At 38.1% G+C, this 19924-nt stretch overlaps 2 protein-coding genes across 2 annotated transcripts; one reads left to right on the top strand and one right to left on the bottom strand.

Moving 5' to 3' along the window:
- Nucleotides 1-1039: 1039 nt before the first annotated feature.
- Nucleotides 1040-2143, bottom strand: LOC104421055 (RING-H2 finger protein ATL66). The gene has a single exon (XM_010032884.3). The coding sequence runs from the start codon at nucleotides 1839-1841 to the stop codon at nucleotides 1356-1358; it is 486 nt and encodes a 161-aa protein (XP_010031186.2). The 5' UTR covers nucleotides 1842-2143; the 3' UTR covers nucleotides 1040-1355.
- A 6195-nt stretch (nucleotides 2144-8338) lies between these two features.
- Nucleotides 8339-9376, top strand: LOC104423338 (ethylene-responsive transcription factor ABI4). Its single transcript, XM_039303651.1, has 2 exons — nucleotides 8339-8674; nucleotides 8981-9376. The coding sequence occupies exons 1-2, from the start codon at nucleotides 8339-8341 to the stop codon at nucleotides 9374-9376; spliced, it is 732 nt and encodes a 243-aa protein (XP_039159585.1).
- The last annotated feature ends 10548 nt before the right edge of the window (nucleotides 9377-19924 follow it).

Below are 19924 nucleotides of genomic sequence, written 5' to 3'. Positions count from 1 at the left end.
TCACCGCACGACACTTGCCCTGCTTAGTGCTCGGTGCTCATGCCTCTTGGCACTTGATGCCCACACCACTTGTCGCTCAATGCTCATGCCGCTCTCCTTTCTTCATTGGCCTCACTTGTTGCCAAGTAAATAAGATTGAAATAAAGCATTAATTAGAAACTCTTGTCATTCGTGAGCAATGCTCACTGTTCATCGCCCACCTCGCGGCTTGCCTCTGTTTGCTCGCCTTGCGGCTCACCCTCATCTTGTGGCTCACTCTTGTTGGTGGATATGTAATTTGAAATAGTAGATTTGTCTTTTTAGAGAATTAAAAAAAATGAAACAAAAAAATATATCACTTGATCCTAGGTTGACCCTGGAACCGGACCGACTCATAGGGTCTGTCCAATCCTTAGTCCTAGGCTCAACTAGGTTGGTTCTTGGTCCCAAAAAATGGGGACTAACGCTGTGCGGATTAATCTCTAGGCTAGTTGCTAGACGCCCCAACATCAAATGGCTAGAAATTTGACCATTGAGTCTCCTGGGTCTCTAACCAAAAAAAGGAACACTTAACATTTAAGTACAAGCAATTTAATAATAATTTTAGCTAAAAGAAGCAGTACAATTATAAATAATAAATCACAAATTTGAGTGACTTTTATAATCAACACCAATCAAATTGGGGTCCAACACTTTTGACCGCAACCTTTTACTATCAACACTCTCAATGAGCTTGTACATCAACTGTTTACGATTTTAGATCTCTACTTTTCAACGATGATTAAGTATCTTTCCACGTCCGAAGCAACTGAGAGTCCCAAAAAGGAATTGGCCGATGAGTCATTAACCACGCACGTTTGGCCGTATTAATTCATTGGGCGGGCTAATAAATTTACCAGTTCAATCGCTTTCCTTCCACATGCGTGTTGCCATCTCACGGGACGTCAATGATTCAGTGCCAGAAGGCAAAGCAAGATGAGGAAAAGGAAGAGAAAAGGGCGAGAGATGGGCAAAAGATTTTAGTAATATTATATATTATAACGTATATGTAATATCTGTAGTTATTTATAGTGATGGGATAATATTTCTGTTCTCGAACCCACAAGTTATTTTCTAAGAGAAAGAAATCCACACAAAGATAAAATAACTCGGCAAGTGGTAAAAAGCAAAAACAACCCAAAAAATCAATGCTTTTGCAAGAAGCTAAGAAGATACAAAAAATCTCATTTCTCTACACAAAACAACACCCACCTAAAAGGAAAAAAGCCACCTACAAACAAAAGAAAAAACGGTTCATGCTCAAGGAAAGGGACGCTAGTGGAGGGAGGTCGAGGAGATGCAAGATATTTTCACGCTCTTCGACTCGTTCCCCTGGCTCAGACCCACGGCCCGGCCGAGTCGACCGGGAGAGTCGCCCGGCACAGCGGGCAAACCGGCCGTGTCATGAGCCACCGGTCCACGCACGTGCAGTGGTAACGGTGCCCGCATCGCGGCAACACCTTCACTTTCTCGCCGTCTTCGAACACCCCAAGGCATATGCTGCATTCACCGGATCCCTCCACCCCCGATGACGTGCTGCTGTGCAGGACGATGGGCAGCCTGTCGATGGCGGCAGCGTCGAAGCCCGGCAGGGGCCGAGGCGGGCTCACGTCCGCCGCACTGCCGCCGTGAGAAGTCTCGGGAGGCAGGCCGTGGTAGCGGCAGACCCAGCGCGCGTAGAGGAAGAGGACGGTGACGAAGCAGACGATGCCAAACAGCATGATGACGTAGAAGAGGGTGTGGCCTTGGACTTGGACTTGGACGTTGTGGTCGTCGAGCTCTGTGTACCGCCACTGGAACAGCTGCGAGTTTTGAGAAGTCATGGTGGCGGCAGAGACGGTTGCTAGCACGACGGTGGCAGGAGTGAACGAAGACAAAAGAAGAGTAGTGGCGGAGAACTAGTCCAAGTACTTATAGCTGCAAGAACTTTGTTAGCTGGACGAGCTTTCCAGGGTTTTGCCGATATTTTTTTAGGGCCACTCGCTAAGACCACATGTCGCATGCGATCCAAAAGTAAGATATTTAGTACTGTGCAAAAGAGGCATCTCGACCCTTGAATTTATCGAGTCTCGCCTAATCGAATTCACCTCGACCCAGGGCCTCGATCGACCCCGATGCATGCGGTTTGGCGCACCATGCAATGTAGAAAGGCTGCAATGAAGTCTTGGATTGTTGATGACTATAATGGTACAAAAGTATGACTGCACCATGCAGCGTGTCGCGCAATATCAATGCTGATCTACTCATTATGACATGACCTAATTATATGGCGCCCTCCTTCCAATAATAGTAGCTGGAGTGGACAAAGCTAAAGTTGCAAGAGGGAACTTACACAGTGGCCATAAGATCATAAACTGATAAAAGACATTAATTTATGTAAAAGTGATGGCGTGTTTTCCTGTGTTTATAGTAGCAAAAGCTTGATCTACAACCTTTTAGAACTAAATAGAACCTTTCCGAGGTAAGATTTATCTTGGGGAGATGCGCCTAACAAGTAAAAGGGCCACTTGCTCGTCTCTTTTGGTGTTTAATTATATTAATCCTATTCAAATTGTAAATCCTAAGTAGATGGGAAAAGGCTCAGGGTCCCACATGAGACGTGTCCACACTAAGGTAAGTGACGTGTTCATTTATATTATTATATTTTATTGGGTTGTTACTGTTCATTTGAGTTCCGCTACCCGAGCGGGCCACGGCCCATGCCTGAACGGTTGAGAGAAAAGAGAGATGAAGCTCGATGAAATGGTTCTCCATCTCAACCAAGGTCAGTCGACCATTAATGAGTGCAAAGCTTCGGGAATATAGTGGTTTCACGCTGTCGGATATAGTAAAAGCTTTTGCTCATAAGCTCTGGCAAAAAAATTTAGGGAGACTTCGAGTTCGGTCTATACATGAGAAAGAGTGTTGTAATATTCAATTACGCTTTCATTTAATAACTTAAATTTTTAAAATAATTGATAATAATCCCTTAAAAATTTCATGGTTGGACAGATAAAATGGCTTAGAGCACTCGCCTTCTTGTGCACTCGTGTTTACGTAAATGAAATGAAAGAAGTCAGCTTCTGTTATTTTGTGGTCTTTCAATTGGCCTCACCTCAAATGTCTGACAAGAAGGGGATGGGTTAGGTTACATTGCGTGTGGTTCCAGGCCACTGTCTAAGATTTTTTTATTTCGAGATAGGATAGGTAAAGGCAATCGCATTAAAATTTTGTTTTCTTACTCCCTTAATTTACTGAATTTCATGGACTAGCAATTGTCGATCGCGTCCACTACATGGGTCAACGCCACGTGTCCCAATACTCTAGGACCCCAAATTCACCATGTTTCTTTTCTCGAGAACTGGATAAACCTAATCGATCCATTTTTGGTTAATAAAAACTTGCTGCTACACAAGCATGGGTGGGATTAATAATTTCATACATTCACTTTTTGACCTGTTCTTTAGTAGAGCGAAAAGGACAATTCTCAACGTCACTTCGATTATCATAAGCTTTTGTTTTTCGCATCATAAAAAAGTTTAAGAGGAGGAGGAGGAGAGGTTATCTATAGCAAAATGAGGATATACCACAGGCTTAAAAGGTCTCATAGTGGATTTACAGATCACCTACTAAAGAGGATTATAGGTAGCAAGATTCGGATTCGCACTTGGAGTGCAAAGTGTTGGAACCTTATTGGTTGAGCTCAATTTCTTTTGGGGGTAGTGATCCATCCTATTTCTTCTTCGTCCATGCCTAATCACTCAAATAATTAGCGGCACCATATTGAAGTCGAGTATTATGTCAGTTGTTATAAAAAGTTTAAGCTGTTAAATAAAAAAATCTATATATCGCAAACGAACATGCCATGCATCAATGCGGGATTACCTTGTCATTCATGGTCATGCATCATGTTGTGATTTAATGAATTAATTTGGTAAAGTGTTGGCTATTAATTTCGGGGCCAAAAGTAACATATTAATCTATGGGCCCTGATAATACTTCTCTGGGCCTTGACCCGGCCCAAAATAATAGTGGGCCGTGAGGGTGGAGCCCACTAAGAGTCAACTGACTAAAGGAGGGGAATCTGTGGCGTCTGTGAATTTTTCTACTTTGACTGGTTTTACCGCAATATGACAATATTTCAATTCTTTTTGTGTATTTCTACATCATTTTTATGCAACTGCCTAAAATTTTCATTTGTATTGCCCATTGCAGTGCGCTACCGCTATGTATGAGAAAATACAAATCAATTTTAACAAAAGATTAGAGTTTGGATTCACTTTAATCAGGTTTATGTAATTTGACTTTACCACATGTCCATATATTATTAATTTCTCGACGTGTTACTAGAAAAACTATGGAACACATCAATAGCAAAATCATATCGAGTTATCTTATATTCATTTGCACCATTCAAACAATTTAAGTGCTTCCAAACGTGTTACGTAAAAAAAGTAATTTTTAATGAAAAGTAGGTTATTAACTGGCTACTTCTGATGTATAGATTATCATTTTTTTTTTTTTTGGGTCTGTGTGTAGATTATCATTTAAAGAGTGGTGTTTTGAACTTCTGTTTTCTTTTCCATTTATCAAATGTTAAAAAAATTTTGTTCAAAAGGTCAAAGAAACTGAATATATGCTCAATGTATATCCACTTATCTTGTTGATAAAGACAAGAAGTATGTACGTCTTAATGATAGCTTATTACAAAGTCCCAAAAATTTACGCGAAAAACCGTAGAAACTTGAATAGATTATATATCTATCCTTTTCCCCTCGTTAGATTTATATTTAAAACTATTAGTAAAGAAACTTTTAATCTTAAAATAAATCTGACTGAAATGATTGGATATGTCCCTGTTTTTGTTGTGCCAAAATCACGGGTTTATCCCTAGTTTATCATTAATATTCGCCAAATATCATTCATTAATTTTATTTACTAGTACTTTATTTAAGAAGAACTCCAATAAAATACTCCCTAAAATAGATGGTGCAATATATTGCCAGCTACTAGTTCGATATGAACACATTAAAGACTTCAATTATAATGTGCAGTGTATAATTCAACATGAGCTACCTAACATCTGCCCCTCGCGTCTCCAACTCAAATTATATACAAATTTCTGACAAAAAAGGACTATACAATTTCTTTCTTCGACTCTTGTTGCTTTCCTTCTTCTTCTTTTTTTTTCCTTTTTCGCTAAAACTCTTCTCGTTGTTGCTTTCCTTATTGAAATTAGCGGTGGTTCTACTCGATAAAACTAAGGACATCATCGACAACTCTGGGTCTAACTCGGGTACATGTAGTGAACCATATGACCAGATGTCTCAGCCGTTGATAATCAATTTTCTCTTCTTCTTTTTACCCCTCCTTTCAGATAATCCGATGGCATGCTTCTTAAGCATATTTAATCAAAGTGATTCGATTTTAAATACATGCATTACACACGAATCCTTAGATATTGGGTTTTCGATGATTCGTCCGTTTGATCTCAACAAGATTTTGTATGTACTTGAACTTCACCGAGCACTTATTCAGAAGCCATATCACAAATAGTTTACTTCCAATACTTGTCAATTGAATCGTGATTCTCTCTTCATTTTAACGGGCATCTGTTCGACGAATGAGAAAAAGTTAAGTCACCATAATTACCTTTATCCGTAGACTTCTGACCATTTAATCAGTTGGATGCACCAGTATATGCTCTTTAATAAGGGGTATTACGTGTAAAGCACTTTCATTCAACATTATTGCTGTTAGAGCAATTATACAGAAACATGAGATTAAAACATCATTGCACATAGATATAAATCGTTAGTTTTTTTTTCTGTGAAAAAAGTGAATGCGATGTTATTTATTTATTTTAGTGATATTCTTTTAGTTTTGGTAACTTTTTAGGCCAAGAAAATCTATCTTATTTACACACGCTTTGGATTAATAATTTAGGTAGTGTTTTGCAAGGTTTTCTTGTGTGAAAAAATATCTTTCATAGAAAGTTATTCTTTGACTTTTAATTAGAGAAGATAGGTTTTACACGATTCTAGACAAAAAATATCCAAATAAACAAGAAATAACTAGAAACTATTATTTCGAACTTCGAACTTCGAACTTCAAGCTGAATTGTACATACAAATCGTGCTGGAATTTAATCAATGACAAAACTTAAAAATATAGCCACTTTCACAATAATATATGTGTACGAACTATATTGAAATTTAATTGATGACACAACTTGAGAAATTAAATATATTACGTTAGAATTTAATCGATGACATAGCGTTAGAATAAACACGCTAGAATAATCAACAACACAAATCTGAGGCTACAACTAAGGAAATTTAAAGTGCAATGCAGTAAAAATAAAGATAATTGACAAATAAAATTTGGTTTCGTTTTGCAGGGATCTCCCAAGAATACTGCTAGGTATGTAAAGTTTACAATTAACGGTTATCAACGGAGGTTACAAATGGTTACCACGAATAAATAACTTCCTAACGGTTATGATACTTGGCAGTAACAATAAGTTATAAAAAGAAATCAAAGAAGGAGATAATGAATAGAGGTCATGAATGGTTATTGTTAAGTAAATTTTATTACATTGACGATTTCTCCGATTAAGTATCTTGACGTTGCATCCGAGATCATCAACTCCACTTTTATCGATTCCATCATTTTGTCAAGTAATTGGACATTTTTTGGTGCAAACAGGTGGCTAAGTTCATAGATTAAATAAGACACGCTTAAAAGCCTGGCAAGCGTCCCAAATATTGGTGGTGTTGCTTACAACTTTAACTCTTTTTTTTTTTTTCCTTTTTACACATGTGTCCTCATTTTCCTTATTTTAGAAAAAATGAAAAACTTTTTGACCTTAAATTTCTTTATTATGAATCCGTCTTACTAACATTGACAAAATGGTCTAGTTCGATCACTTATTCTTGGGTCGGAACCATTATAGACATGAATAGAAATTAACTAAGCATGTTTTGTAACATGACATAGAGACCTTTTCTCGCCTTCTTGGCTAAGATCAAAAGGGCATAGCCTAATAGAAGATTTTAAAATACATCTCCCACGCAACTGACTAATGAGTGATGGCTCCTACAATTTCATTTACAATGCAAAATGCATTAGATTTAAGCCTTCGATATGCTGAATAGATTACGGAGAGAGCTTCGGTCATTGAGGGAATTGAAAACTCGAACACGTGACCTACTTCAATTATTTCACGCAAAATCTAAAATGTAACTTGTTTCTCTGCCCGGCGCAAATTGCAAACTACGTAAATTGCCCTCAACCCATTTCAAAACTTAGGTCGGTTGGCTCATAATTTAACATTTAAATGCTGAGAATTGAAGTCACCTATCAGTGATATTTCAAGCTTCGCTCAGCGAAAATATTTCTCTCTTTTGGCTCCAACAACGAGGAAGCTCATGTGATGAAAATCTTGACAAAGTTCCGTTTGTTTACTGAACCCTAGCGATTTTGCAGCCACTACTGCAGGCTGAGGATTGCTCAGTTCTGAGGATCTTCTAACTTCACACTGAAGTAATTTTATGTAAATGGCTAAAGAAAAGAAGTGTACACACACACACACATGTATATATGTACGTAAATGGCTCATCAGGTCTTCAACAAACACAGCCCCCCCTGCAGTCGATGAGGCCCCTTGGAATCTATATATGTCTCTGCAGTCGGATATGCCTTATGTTGGAGGTATTGTAACAGTCTCCGACAAAATCCTGTCTGAGTCTTTATGTCTTCAAGGTCCTAATCTGAGTATTATGCTAAGATTAGATGTAATATATATTATATACAGATAAAAATCTGCTGTTTATAAACTCTGATGATTCGGAATCTGAAAAGACAATGGTTGTTGTATTGGACAGAGCTAGGGTTAGCACTTGGCAGGATTTTTTCTCTTCTCTAGGAATCCTCCGGGAAGCAAACCAACAAAAACCATCCATCAGTCTGCAGAGAAAAAGAAAAGAGCCTGAGAAAAAGGAAAGAGCCTGTGAAGTAAATTCAATAGCCCAGAAAGTAAAAGGGAAAAAAAAGGGGAGTATACCTTCTTGACTTGTATAGATCTGGTAATAGGTCTGTTCCTTAACAGCGCAGCAATCTCTCTGCGTCGCTCGTGCATGTGTTTGCCGGTCCAAAGTATACATAAATGGATTCACCGCCCTAGTCCACCATTAGCAGAGGTGACATTCAAACCCAAACCCATCAGACTCCTCCCTCCACCACACCCCCAACACTCTCCGAGGTGGTTTCTCTCTCTCTCTCTCTCTCTCTCTCTCTCTCTCTCTCTCTCTCTTAAATATAGCAGTATCAGTTTTTAATTATGGACAACATCACTCACTCCCCAACCACCACCACCACCACCACCACCACCACAACCCAAGAAAACCCTACCACTACCGTCTCCACCACCACCACCAGCGACAACTCCTCCTCTAGCACCACCAGCAACAGCTGCACCAGGAAGTGCAAGGGCAAAGGAGGCCCCGACAACAACAAGTTCCGTTACAGGGGGGTGCGGCAGCGGAGCTGGGGAAAGTGGGTGGCCGAGATCCGGGAGCCCCGGAAGCGGACCCGCAAGTGGCTCGGCACCTTCGCCACCGCCGAGGACGCCGCCCGCGCCTACGACCGCGCCGCCCTCATCCTCTACGGATCTAGGGCTCAGCTCAACCTCCAGCCTTCCTGCTCCTCCTCCACCACCTCCTCCCGCGGCTCTTCCTCCTCCTCGACCTCCTCGTCGTCGTCCACCCAAAATCTCCGGCCTCTGCTTCCACGTCCCTCGGGCTACGCGTTCACCTTTCCTCCTTCATCTTCTTCTTCTTCCCCTGCGCCGTTCTGTTCGGTCCCCTACGGAGTGTACGGTGCAATTAATAGCAACAGCGTCGTTGTCCCGTCCGTACAGTGCCCGAGCAACATCGTACTACAGAATCTTCAGGTTCCGAATCAACATAATTTTCATCCTCAGGTCGTACAACATCCTCAAGAGCAGTATCTGTATGCGCGGCCCGACGGGAGCGAGAATATCCCAACCATGGCGACGACCACCGCCTCGGATGGAAACCCTAACTATGGACACCAAGAACAACTTCTACGAGAAGATCAAGATCATCATCAGCAACAGCCGCATCATCAGCTGGGTCACTTGAATTACAGCTATGACGACATCAACGCGCTTGTGGGGTCGGTGGGCGCGAGCCTTTCCTTGGCCTCGGAGGCGGAGGCAGCCCCACCGGTGCCTCCAGAGACGACCGTTGCCGAGGTGGGGCAGGGTTCGCCAGCGATGTGGCCGCTGGGGAACGAGGATGATTACTTTCATCATGGGATTTGGGATTACGGAGACCCTTTCTCGTTGGATTTTTGAGGAAACAGCGTTGCGATCGGATTATACTAGATGCATGATATATGTATTAAACAAAGCAGGAACACGCTGAAGTGCTCCTTTGGAGTTCATCAAGATGGTTGCATGCCGGTGCTTTCGAGGTCGGCAGTGGGCTTGCTTTTGCGGGTTCAAGTGCATTTGCACCCAGCGGCGGAACTCTCCAGCCATATAGCAGCAAAGGACGAGGGAGATCGAGATTCGCGATATGAATTCAAGAACAGAGAAAGGAGAAAAGAGGAGGATGATCTGCAATGAGTTGCCCCTGCATGTTTTATTTTGATCTTCTATGTATTCTTGGGATTTACCCATTTTAAGTAGGTTATGGTAGAGAGGCCTTTCGGAGATTTCAAGATCTGTTAGTTTTAAGCATTTGGGGTCTCGATCAGGTAAGGAGATTCCACATTTTCTCTAGATTATAATTTTTAGTGAAGACGTGAGTGCTATTTGAATTTAGATCAGTTGAAGGTACTGGGAGTAAGCCTCTTTTTTTTTTTTTCGTGGGATCAAACCCATGTCGAGGAAGATGTTATTTGAGGTTCTCCCAATGTTGTTGATTTTTCCATAAATTATTCGGGAAAATTTTCTATAGTTTCATTTTTTAGATTTTTTATTTGGCTTTTGCATCTCTGTAATAATGCTGCAGATCTCTCCTTGGAGTTTTGCTTTCTTTAGTTCAAATTAAATTCTGCCTTTTCCTTCTGGTTTCATATCATGTTCGGGTTTCATGTCATTTTTGCTATTTGAGCTTTGGCTGTTTACATATGCTTCTGCGAGATTAACCAGTGAAATGATGGATAGACAATTTTTTTTCTAAATTAATGCGGATGTGATTTGTGAGTTGCCTGTTAGAGTTAATTTTAACATTTACAATGTAACGAAGAATATTTTTTCTTTTAAACTTCGGTATATACATGCTTGGTTGGCATGAACTTCCATTAGTATGCAAATGAATGCTGAAGGTTTCGCATTGATGGATGATCTCCAAATTCGGCCATTTTTTCCCGACCTAAGAACTTGGAGCATTCTCTATGCCTCGTGGTATAATCTTTGCTTAATTCGGTGGAGAATAGGCAAACCTAGTTTTGCTTAAGCTGAATTAATCACATTATCAATCGATAAGTATAGAAGTTCCTTAAGAATCATGGTCCGTCGCTCTTCATTTCTTGCAGGTTTTACAATTTGCAAGCCCTCCAATATTTATTTATCCTCCTGCATATTTTCAAGCAAGGGGAGCAAAGAAGAAATTACGGACTAGTGGTAAAATTTTTCGGTTTATTTATGATCGATAATTTGGAAATCGAGTCTTGTTAAGCATACTTAGCAATAGTTCTACGGCATTCGTCCGCTCGGTACTAATGAACTGATGCATGAATAATTTGAAATGATTTTTAACTAATCAAATGCAAATATAGTATAGTTTCTACTGATGCGACTTATTTAGTGGAAGATGTCATCAAAGCTTGGAAATCGGCATTTTCTTTGTCGAGCATGCTTTGAAAATCGTCACATTTTTTCTGTTTAATTACGCTTAACAAATGCCATTGACAAGAACCATCTGTTTAAGGTGGTGAGAGATAGGGCTAGTACCTTTAGGAACGTGAATGACAACTTCAAGAACAGAAGGTTGCAGAGGAGTTGGGGTATTGATCCCATTATCTTGACGGGGTCAGTGATCAGCCCTTTGGTGGAAGCTGGAGGGGTGTTTCTCCTCCTTGTCGAGATGGTTCCGGTTGTTTTTTCCTGCCGTGCTTGCTATTGTGGCTATGTTTCATCCTTGTATTTGGATGCCGCGGTTGTGGGTTTTTTACATCATGGTATCCTTTCACTCATGATGATCTCTCATCATGATTCATGAGTGCAAGTTTTTGGTGCCGTGATCTTTTGTACATTTGGTATTTCCTCTATTTATATATTACCTTTACCAAAAAAAAAAAAAAGAAGCCATTGACCCTAAAGTTGACCACAATTTGAATCTATATTATCCCCGTTACGATTCATGATAACTAAATGCATTTCAAATGCTTACTTATGAATAATGCATTTCAAGACTCATTTGTTAAGACCCACCTCCATCATTAGTGATATGTTCTTATAGTTTGGAAAATTATGCAACTATCCAAATTAATGGTAATGAACTGATTAGACGGGTTGTATTCAAAATTAATTTTTTTTGCGGTGTGGTTTTTTACTTCATCCTTGGTTGGAGAAAAACTTCCTCCAATTAGATTTTTTTATGGTTTAGGAATATGAACCACCAAGTACATATTTTACTAATAATAAACGTAGGTGATGTTCATATTTGTAACCATAAATTATAAGATTATTTGGAAGAAGCTCATCCTAAACTTAAAACAGAAAAACATGATTCTTATAGCCTCCCTTCATTCTTGGGGAAAAGTACTAAAAAAAGTGATAGACATATTACATTGGGGTATCGATTCAGTTATAAATTTTTCAATTACATAAATTCAATTGTAAACATTTTCAAATTTTGACAATTGAGTCCATCCGGTTAATATATGGTAGAAATTGTTGACTTTGATGTTGGGTGTCCTATGTCACGCGACCAGCTCTAATGTATACTTTTTTTTTAATAATTTGTTTTCTTCCATTGTCTATGCCGGTGGCCAACATAGGTATGGGCAACATGAATTGACCTCTTTTGAGGGAGGGTTGGCCTCGCCACCACAAGTGAGAGTCGACCTTGCTTGGGTGCCTCAACTGGGCAAAGGTAAGCATCAGTAAGGCTGCTTTGGCCTAGGCAAGGTTTAAGCTCAAGGGAGACCTTGCCTGCTTGTTAGCCACTGGCTTAAGTCAGGAAAGAAAAAAGAAATAGAAATATATTTAATAAATTATAAAAAAATCCATTTCAGTATTAGCCATGTCATATAGGTCATTTAACGTCTACATTAACAATTTTCGACCTGAATTGGCCTGATTAACTCAACAAGTAAAATTTGAAAAAGATCATAATTAAATTGGTTCAATTAAAAGTTTTAAAAGTAAATTAATATCGATGCAATAGGTCTAGGATTTGTAATTTTTATTTATATACCTACACAAGTGTCATAGGTCCCTTAGTTTTGAATAGAATAATCATATAAATACCATCGGTGAGAGAAATTCGATTTACATGACCTGTGTACTCTCTTTTTAACACAACTAACATCCATTACAATTGATTTTTATAGTTGATCGATTTTTCATATTATAACTAATAAAATAAAATAAAAGTTCATACCTAAAAAATAAAAATAATAATAAAAAGATTACACAGGCTGTTACCATCGAAAAATTCCTTTTAAATTTTTGTTCATCTTCCAATGAAAAAAAGAATATCAATCCAGCTAGGGCATTCAATGATAACTTAGCATTGCATCTTCCCGAGGCAAAGAAGGGTTTCAACTTTCAACTACCATTTGCAGTGGTGCTAGCCGAAAAGATTGAATGAAAAGTTAAATTAATTTCGAGGAGCAATTTTTGTGCACGCCCAATCTTTGTTTATTTTTCCCTTTGTTGTATGCCTGAATTCGACTCAAATCCTAAGTAGTATCAATATTGACACGTGATACGTGACACAATATATCAACAATTTTATCAAAAAATAAATAATCCCAACATATTGGGTTACATTATTTATATATTTTTATGATTACTTTAATCAAATTAATTTGATTCAAATTTACAAATAAATAAATAAAAAGAGTCTATAATGAATTTACACCTAAAACATTAATTCACCATTTGTTAATATTATTTATTGGATCAACCCCATTCCAATAATCCATAAAATTTAGAGAAAAATAAATAAACAATCAACATTCGGGACCGTGTGTCATAGTGTGTCGAAAAGAAGAGAAAAAAAAAACTTAGGGGGTGTATCGTGCGTCATGGAAAGTGAGAATTAGAAGAAAAGAGGAAACTAGATTTTTCTTCTTTTCCCATTTATTATTTTTATTATTTTTATTATTTTTATGTATTTATATTTTGACTCTTCATCTATTGAATTTTTTTAAAATTGACCCCACGCGCGTCAAAATGATGTGTTGAAATTCCGAACTTGCATGTCAGAATTCCCGACTCGCGTGCTAGAGTGTTGGAAGAGTTAATCAAGTGTCAAATTTTTCCGTCACCTATTAACCGAGTGTTGGACACACATCGAAGTATCCAACATGATATGAAAACTGCTTCCTGACTTAAATCAATCAAGAACAATATCCCTTCATCAACATGTAATACACACAATTCTCTGCCAAAGCTTACACAACATACGGATCCTACGGCGAGGCCATTCGTGTTAGATTTTTAAAAAGCTCATTTCAATTTGGAAGAGAACTATCGGTTGCTAAATTCAATTTTCATGATGCGTTGCAATTTTTATGAATAAGTAGATTGAGTTGACTAATCGGGTTTTGTTAACGTTACTATACTTCATGTATATGTAATCGGTCCTGCAACTACATAATCATTAGAAGATTTTATTGCTGGTTGACGAGACATTGTGCAAACAAGTCAACCGACATTTCAAATCATGAAAATTCACCCGATAGATACATAAGATGCAAAACCCAACTTGAGTGGAAAAGTCACAAGAGCGATCTCGTAAAATGCAAACCGAAATTCGAGCAATTAGTAAGAAAATTGATAAAATAGAAAGAAATCTCGAGTGCATCGCATGTGTATGGGATACGATGTGAAGGAATATAATCTCGAGCGAGAGGACATGTACAGTCGGACGCGCCTTCGGGTGTTGGTCAAAGGCAGAACAAGTCAGGAATCATCTTTCCTTTTTGGCGGGCGCCGCAATTGGACCGGATAAAGTTTTCTATTTTTCCTTCGTTGGGAATGCAATTGCATCGGCTCACCTTACCCAAAAATAAAATTGATAAAGTAATATAAAAGAAAAAAGAAAAATAATAATGCCATGGTTTCCCAACCATAGCTCATAGATTTAGATTCCCACGTATTTGCAAGTTTTAGAATTATAAGTTAGACGACAAAAAAATTTCGCAGTTGTATGGCGTGCATGCTTATCTTCTTCTTCTTCATGCATCCAGATCCAAACATCATATAGTTCGGATCCTTCGGTTCATGTAATTATCGTATTTAAAGGTTTACCGTTTATGTTCTTTTTTTTTTACTCGGTAAATAACATCTTGAGACACAACCCACTATATGGAAAGGGAAAGTCATGGCTTAAAAACATATTTGGTGAGAGATTTCGAGCTATATATATATATATATATAATAGATCGATTAAAATATGTCTATTGAGGTTCACGTGTGAAAGCCCTATGGGAAGAAGACGCGTGTCAGATACGTGATGCAAGGCGGAACGGTCAATATGATCCACGTCAATCTCCCTTGATGATTATTTGCAACTCGTTAGTGTTAACTTAAAGGTCAAAAGGAAATAAAATTATTTAAGCCTCTAAGATGATTAAGTCGCAACCTTGGAGATTATCACGTCCCATGTTAATCTCCCTTGATGATTTCCCTAAGCGAAATCATTAGGCCCTCACTGGGAGAATTACCAAAAAAGTCCTAAACATTTTGCAATTGTGTTAATTCAATCATAAACTTATTTTTTTAGCTAATTAAGTCATAAACCTTTTACAATTGTATAAGTTCAGTCCTTCTGGTCAAAATTGACATTTGTATTGACATGGCCACTAACCGGTGCTGGCCACAAATTTTTTAATAATATTTTATTTTTCAAATTATTTTATTAATTTTATACCTTTTTTTTTCTTTTTCCTCCCTCCTCTTCCCTCCTTCCTTTGGCTCCAGCAACTAGCCAACCCTCGTCGGTCGCTGAACTAAGGTGGCTGGGTGAGCTCGCCTCACCGTTGTCGGGTGAGCTCACCACGCCTTTGCTAGGCAAGCCATTGGCTAGGCAAGCCCCTGCCGAATCTAGCAAGGGCTCGCCTTGCCAGATCGAGCGACGGCAAGGCCCCCCTTGCCGGATATGGCGAGGGCTTGGCGAGAGGCAAGCCCTCGCCAGATCCGACAGGGGCTCGCCCTGCCAGTGGCTAGGTGAGCTCGCCCTCGCCCAATTAAGGCGAGGTGAGCTCGCCCGACCGCCTTAGTCCGGTGACCGATGAGGAGGGGGAGAGGGGTAAAAAAAGATTTAAAAATTAATAAAATAAAATATTATTAAAAAATTTGTCGCCAACGCCAATCAGTGGCAATTTTGGTCAAAATGACTAAACTGACACTATTATAAAAAGTTTAGGACTCAATTGGTCAAAAAAATAAGTGTAGGACTGAATTAGCACAACTGCAAAATGTTTAAAACTTTTTTGGTAATTCCTCTAGCCCTCACCACACATCGACGATATCATCTTTATTCACTTAGCAAAAAAACAAACCTATCGAATGGCCTTTTTGATATCAAATGCGTGCATAATCACTCATGTGCATCACATGAAAGTCAAGAATATTATCCCAAAAGTCATAAATCTATTGCATTTTTGCCAACTCGGTCTTAAATTGATTGTGCAAATTGAGTTATAAACATTTTTACGTTTTATCAATTGAAACTATATAATAGATTTTAATATGAAATTATTAACATGAACGTCAATCATCTTACGTGACACAACTATATCTGGTGCTAATGTTGACAATTTTGAGTAATATTTTAATATTTTTAGTATTTAATATTCATTTTTTCTACAACTTTTTGGCAAGCTTGCAGGCTTACCATGGCTGTCATAGGCAAGGGCCAGCAACCCTCGTTTGGGCTAAGTGAGGGCATCATGACCTTCATCGACCACGAACAAAGGCCTCAATGCCCTCGCCTAGATCCAGGCAAGGGCCATAACACCCTTACCAAACAGAGGCCCTTGCTTGGATCTGGGCAAGGGTCATTGGCTAGCATGTGACCTTGCTAGTTAGAGTTGTTAAAAAAATATATTTAAAAATGTTGAAAAATGTTAAAATATTATTTGAAAAAAATTTCATGTCAATATTTACTGTACAACATAGGACAATTGTCATTTATGTTAGCAATTTTCGATCTAAATTGTGGCCAAGTAAACTTAAAAGGATGCTTTGTAAAAAAAAAAAAAAAACTTAAAAGGATGTAATTAGTATAATTAAAAAGTTTAAAATTAAACTGAAAAAAATATAATAAATTTAAGATATTTTTATATAATTTATCCTGTTAAAGTCCGAAAAGTTTAAAAGAAGTCATCGCAAGTCCATCGCACATGATCGAATTTATTACAAGAGCATTAAACGATAATGTCCAAATTGAATTATCTCGCCCACACACAAAAGGCGGTGACAGCCAAAATACGTCCCTTTTCCTTTTTCGGCGGCTGCGTTTGCAGTGGCTGGCCTTTCGAGGATCCAATGGGTCTCTTGTCCTCGCACAACTGCGCAAACAGAACAGCAGCTGGAGACAGAAAAGGACGTTTGTCCTATTTGCCGATGATTCCCTTCTTGAACGGGAAAAATTATCAGAAATTTCTAAACTTATTATACTCTTATTAATTCATTTTTAAATTATTCAATTTTGTCTATTGACCTGAGAATTCTTTTTTACTTTTTGCTAATCGAATTAATGCGATCAATTTTAATCAGAATTTATTGACGTGGGCGCTGACCATCTTATATAAGACAACAAACGTTAACATGAATAATTTTTAATAATTTTTTTTTTATTTTTCTGATTTTTTTTTTTTTGTGCTAGTCACCTTGACTAGGTGAGGGCTCCATTTCCTACGACTAGCCATACCACAATCAAGGAAAAAAGGAAAATAGAATAAAAAATGCAAAAAAAGAAAATATAAATATTATTGACCATGTATACATCAGTACCAATTATGCCATATAGAATAATTGACGTCCATATCAATAAATTCTTGCTAAAATTGTTCGGATGACAAAAAGTGATAAATATTTAAAATTCAATTAGTAAAATTAAAAATTTTATAACTAAATTAGTAAAAATGAATATGTTTAAGACTTTTGAATAGTGTTTATATGTTGAATGCATTGAACTTATTCGTTATGTTCTAACATTACTTGAAAAATATCGCTGTATATGTAAATTGTGAAAAAATGGGATTATTATCAATTAGTGAGTGAGTTCGAGTTACTAAGGAGAGCACTGTGCCGGTAGAGGATCGACGTCTTAGCGAGGCTCTTCAAGCATCTAGTAATTAATTTGTTTCTCAACTTCAAGTAACTATACAATATAAAAATTGGAAGGTTAATACTACAAAAACACTAAACTCATATAAGTAAGATAAATTTATGTTAAAAATTATAACTAAACCTTAAACTAATACATTTATGATAAATTTGCCTTCTATTGATTTTTATTAAATTATATTGTCGAATCGTTAAAGTAAATGACACATGATAATTAATAAGTATATCAATTTAGGATTTTACTATTTATTTGTCATAAGTATGCTGATTTGAATTTTTTCGTGATATTAATTTAATTTAATAAAAATTAATAAAATAAAATTTTATTATAAATATATTAATATATTAATTTGAAAATTTTCATGATATTATTTGGGATTATCCGTGACTGGGTATAACTTGGTATATTGTTTCAGTATCAATTGCTTTTTGCAATAGTGATGATGACACTTTACAAGTGGGGGATGAAAAGCTGAGGACAAGCAGCCTGCTCCTCGGAACTCGCAAACTCCCAATGCATGCAGCAAATTCGCACCACCACCACCAGAGCAACTTTACAGAGCGAGAGAGAGAGAGAGAGAGAGAGCGATCCACAAGTTGACGAGAGAGATACTGTTGTTTATGTGAGCATCTCTTTCTTTCATTTGTCCTCCTTTTTGTACTTTGCAATACAAAAAAAAAACTAGTTGGGGGAGACGTGCCGGGTTAAAGGTGAGCCACATCTCCCATATCATTAAACTATATTAACTTCCTCTTAACATCTTTTCTTCTTTATATATCTTAGGTTACATGTATGTGTGTGAAGTACTCGATCTAGTATTATATTTCATTTCGTAGTGTATTGGGCCAAAAGAAAAACACAATCCCGTGATCATAAAACCACGTTCTCAAAACTTCAAGGCAGGCAGGCAGGCAGTAGGCAGAATAATCACGAAACAATCGCTTTTTATGTACGGTGGGAACAGATCCATTATGGCCTAAAGAGAAAAAAAAGAAAAAAAGAAGAAATTATTGACGTTCTTCTTACATCTGATATTCTTGTTTATCCTTTGATTGTGGACCGACTCGACTCAAGTTGACATTGATGAGTATAACCACAGCCCCGTTGCTTATTTGATCTAAGTTATAGTAACAGGCTCGAAATACATTAGTAAGTAGAAATCCAATTTGAGATCTCGAGCTTCTTGATATGATGTATAATATTTAAATTGTTGTATGTTCGACTCATTCTTAAGAAGATGAGATTACTTTAAGGTTATTCGATGAAGATGTTTCTTTACCCTACCATAGAGGTAAGTATGCACGCGTCTCTTCTACTCTATTGTTATAGTATGATCGTCTACAGATTAAGCATAAAAGCAATTCTAAACCTTAATGATTTGAACCGATAAATAAATACCGCCGGTACCACATTATTCGATGGGAACTTTAACCTAAGAATTATGCACGATTCTATGCGGACATGGGCTTAAATCCACGCGAAATAAGTTCTCAAAGGCCCGAGGCCCAGGCCGAAGTCGGAGTCAAACTCTTCAGACAACTAATGGCCGTTGACTTTTGGGAAGTCTCTTTCTCTAATGGGGAGAGCCGTGGTCAACTTTTGGGAATCAGAATCTCGATCTAATTAGACATTAGGGCATTGCGATTCAGACTAGGAGATGCACGAACAGCTATTCCTCCTAATCAGAACTCTCTCTCTCTCTCTCTCTCTCTTTGTTGTATATAGAAATAGATTTGTTAATATATAAGACATGTCAAGGCAGGACTTTGCCAGCAAGTGCATGAATCATCTGCAACGACCGTCATCACCGAGCAATGCAACCACTCTTGTCCAATCGACATGCTTTGACCTTGTAAATAAACAATCGTTGGAAGATCATGGCCGAATCTAAGATGCCCTTTTTCTCCAATAGATCAACACCACAGCATATAGCAGAAAGCTGTATTGCCCGAGCAATGTCGCATTCCTGGTGTTTGACGTTGGACAACTGCTGACCATTTTAAGGACGGCGCATTTCCAAATTTTTAAGGCTTCGACATGTCTGAAGGGTTCGATTCTCGGATATGCTCACACCATCATCGATCAATCGAAGATCAATCCGCTTGGTGGATTCCACGTCCCTCGATAAAAAGAGGTTGGTAAAGAGCTAAAAGACAGCCATGTCGTTGGAGGGTGACCACCACATTCCTCCAAAAGATAAAAGAGCAAAAGAGCTCGTCCCTTTTGGATCCAAATCGAAGGGAAGGAATTTCCCGTGTCATCTTCCACCGGGCGACACCATGAAACAATAGCATTTCAACATTTAAATATGTCCATTTGATCACGTCGACAAAGTCGTATGATATTTCAGCCCCATTATTAGGTAA

This window comes from Eucalyptus grandis, chromosome 10 (genome assembly GCF_016545825.1).
Source record: "Eucalyptus grandis isolate ANBG69807.140 chromosome 10, ASM1654582v1, whole genome shotgun sequence".
Taxonomy (NCBI): domain Eukaryota; kingdom Viridiplantae; phylum Streptophyta; class Magnoliopsida; order Myrtales; family Myrtaceae; genus Eucalyptus; species Eucalyptus grandis.
The sequence above is the reverse complement of the archived record's forward strand: the minus strand, read 5'-3'. Positions and strand labels throughout refer to the sequence as shown.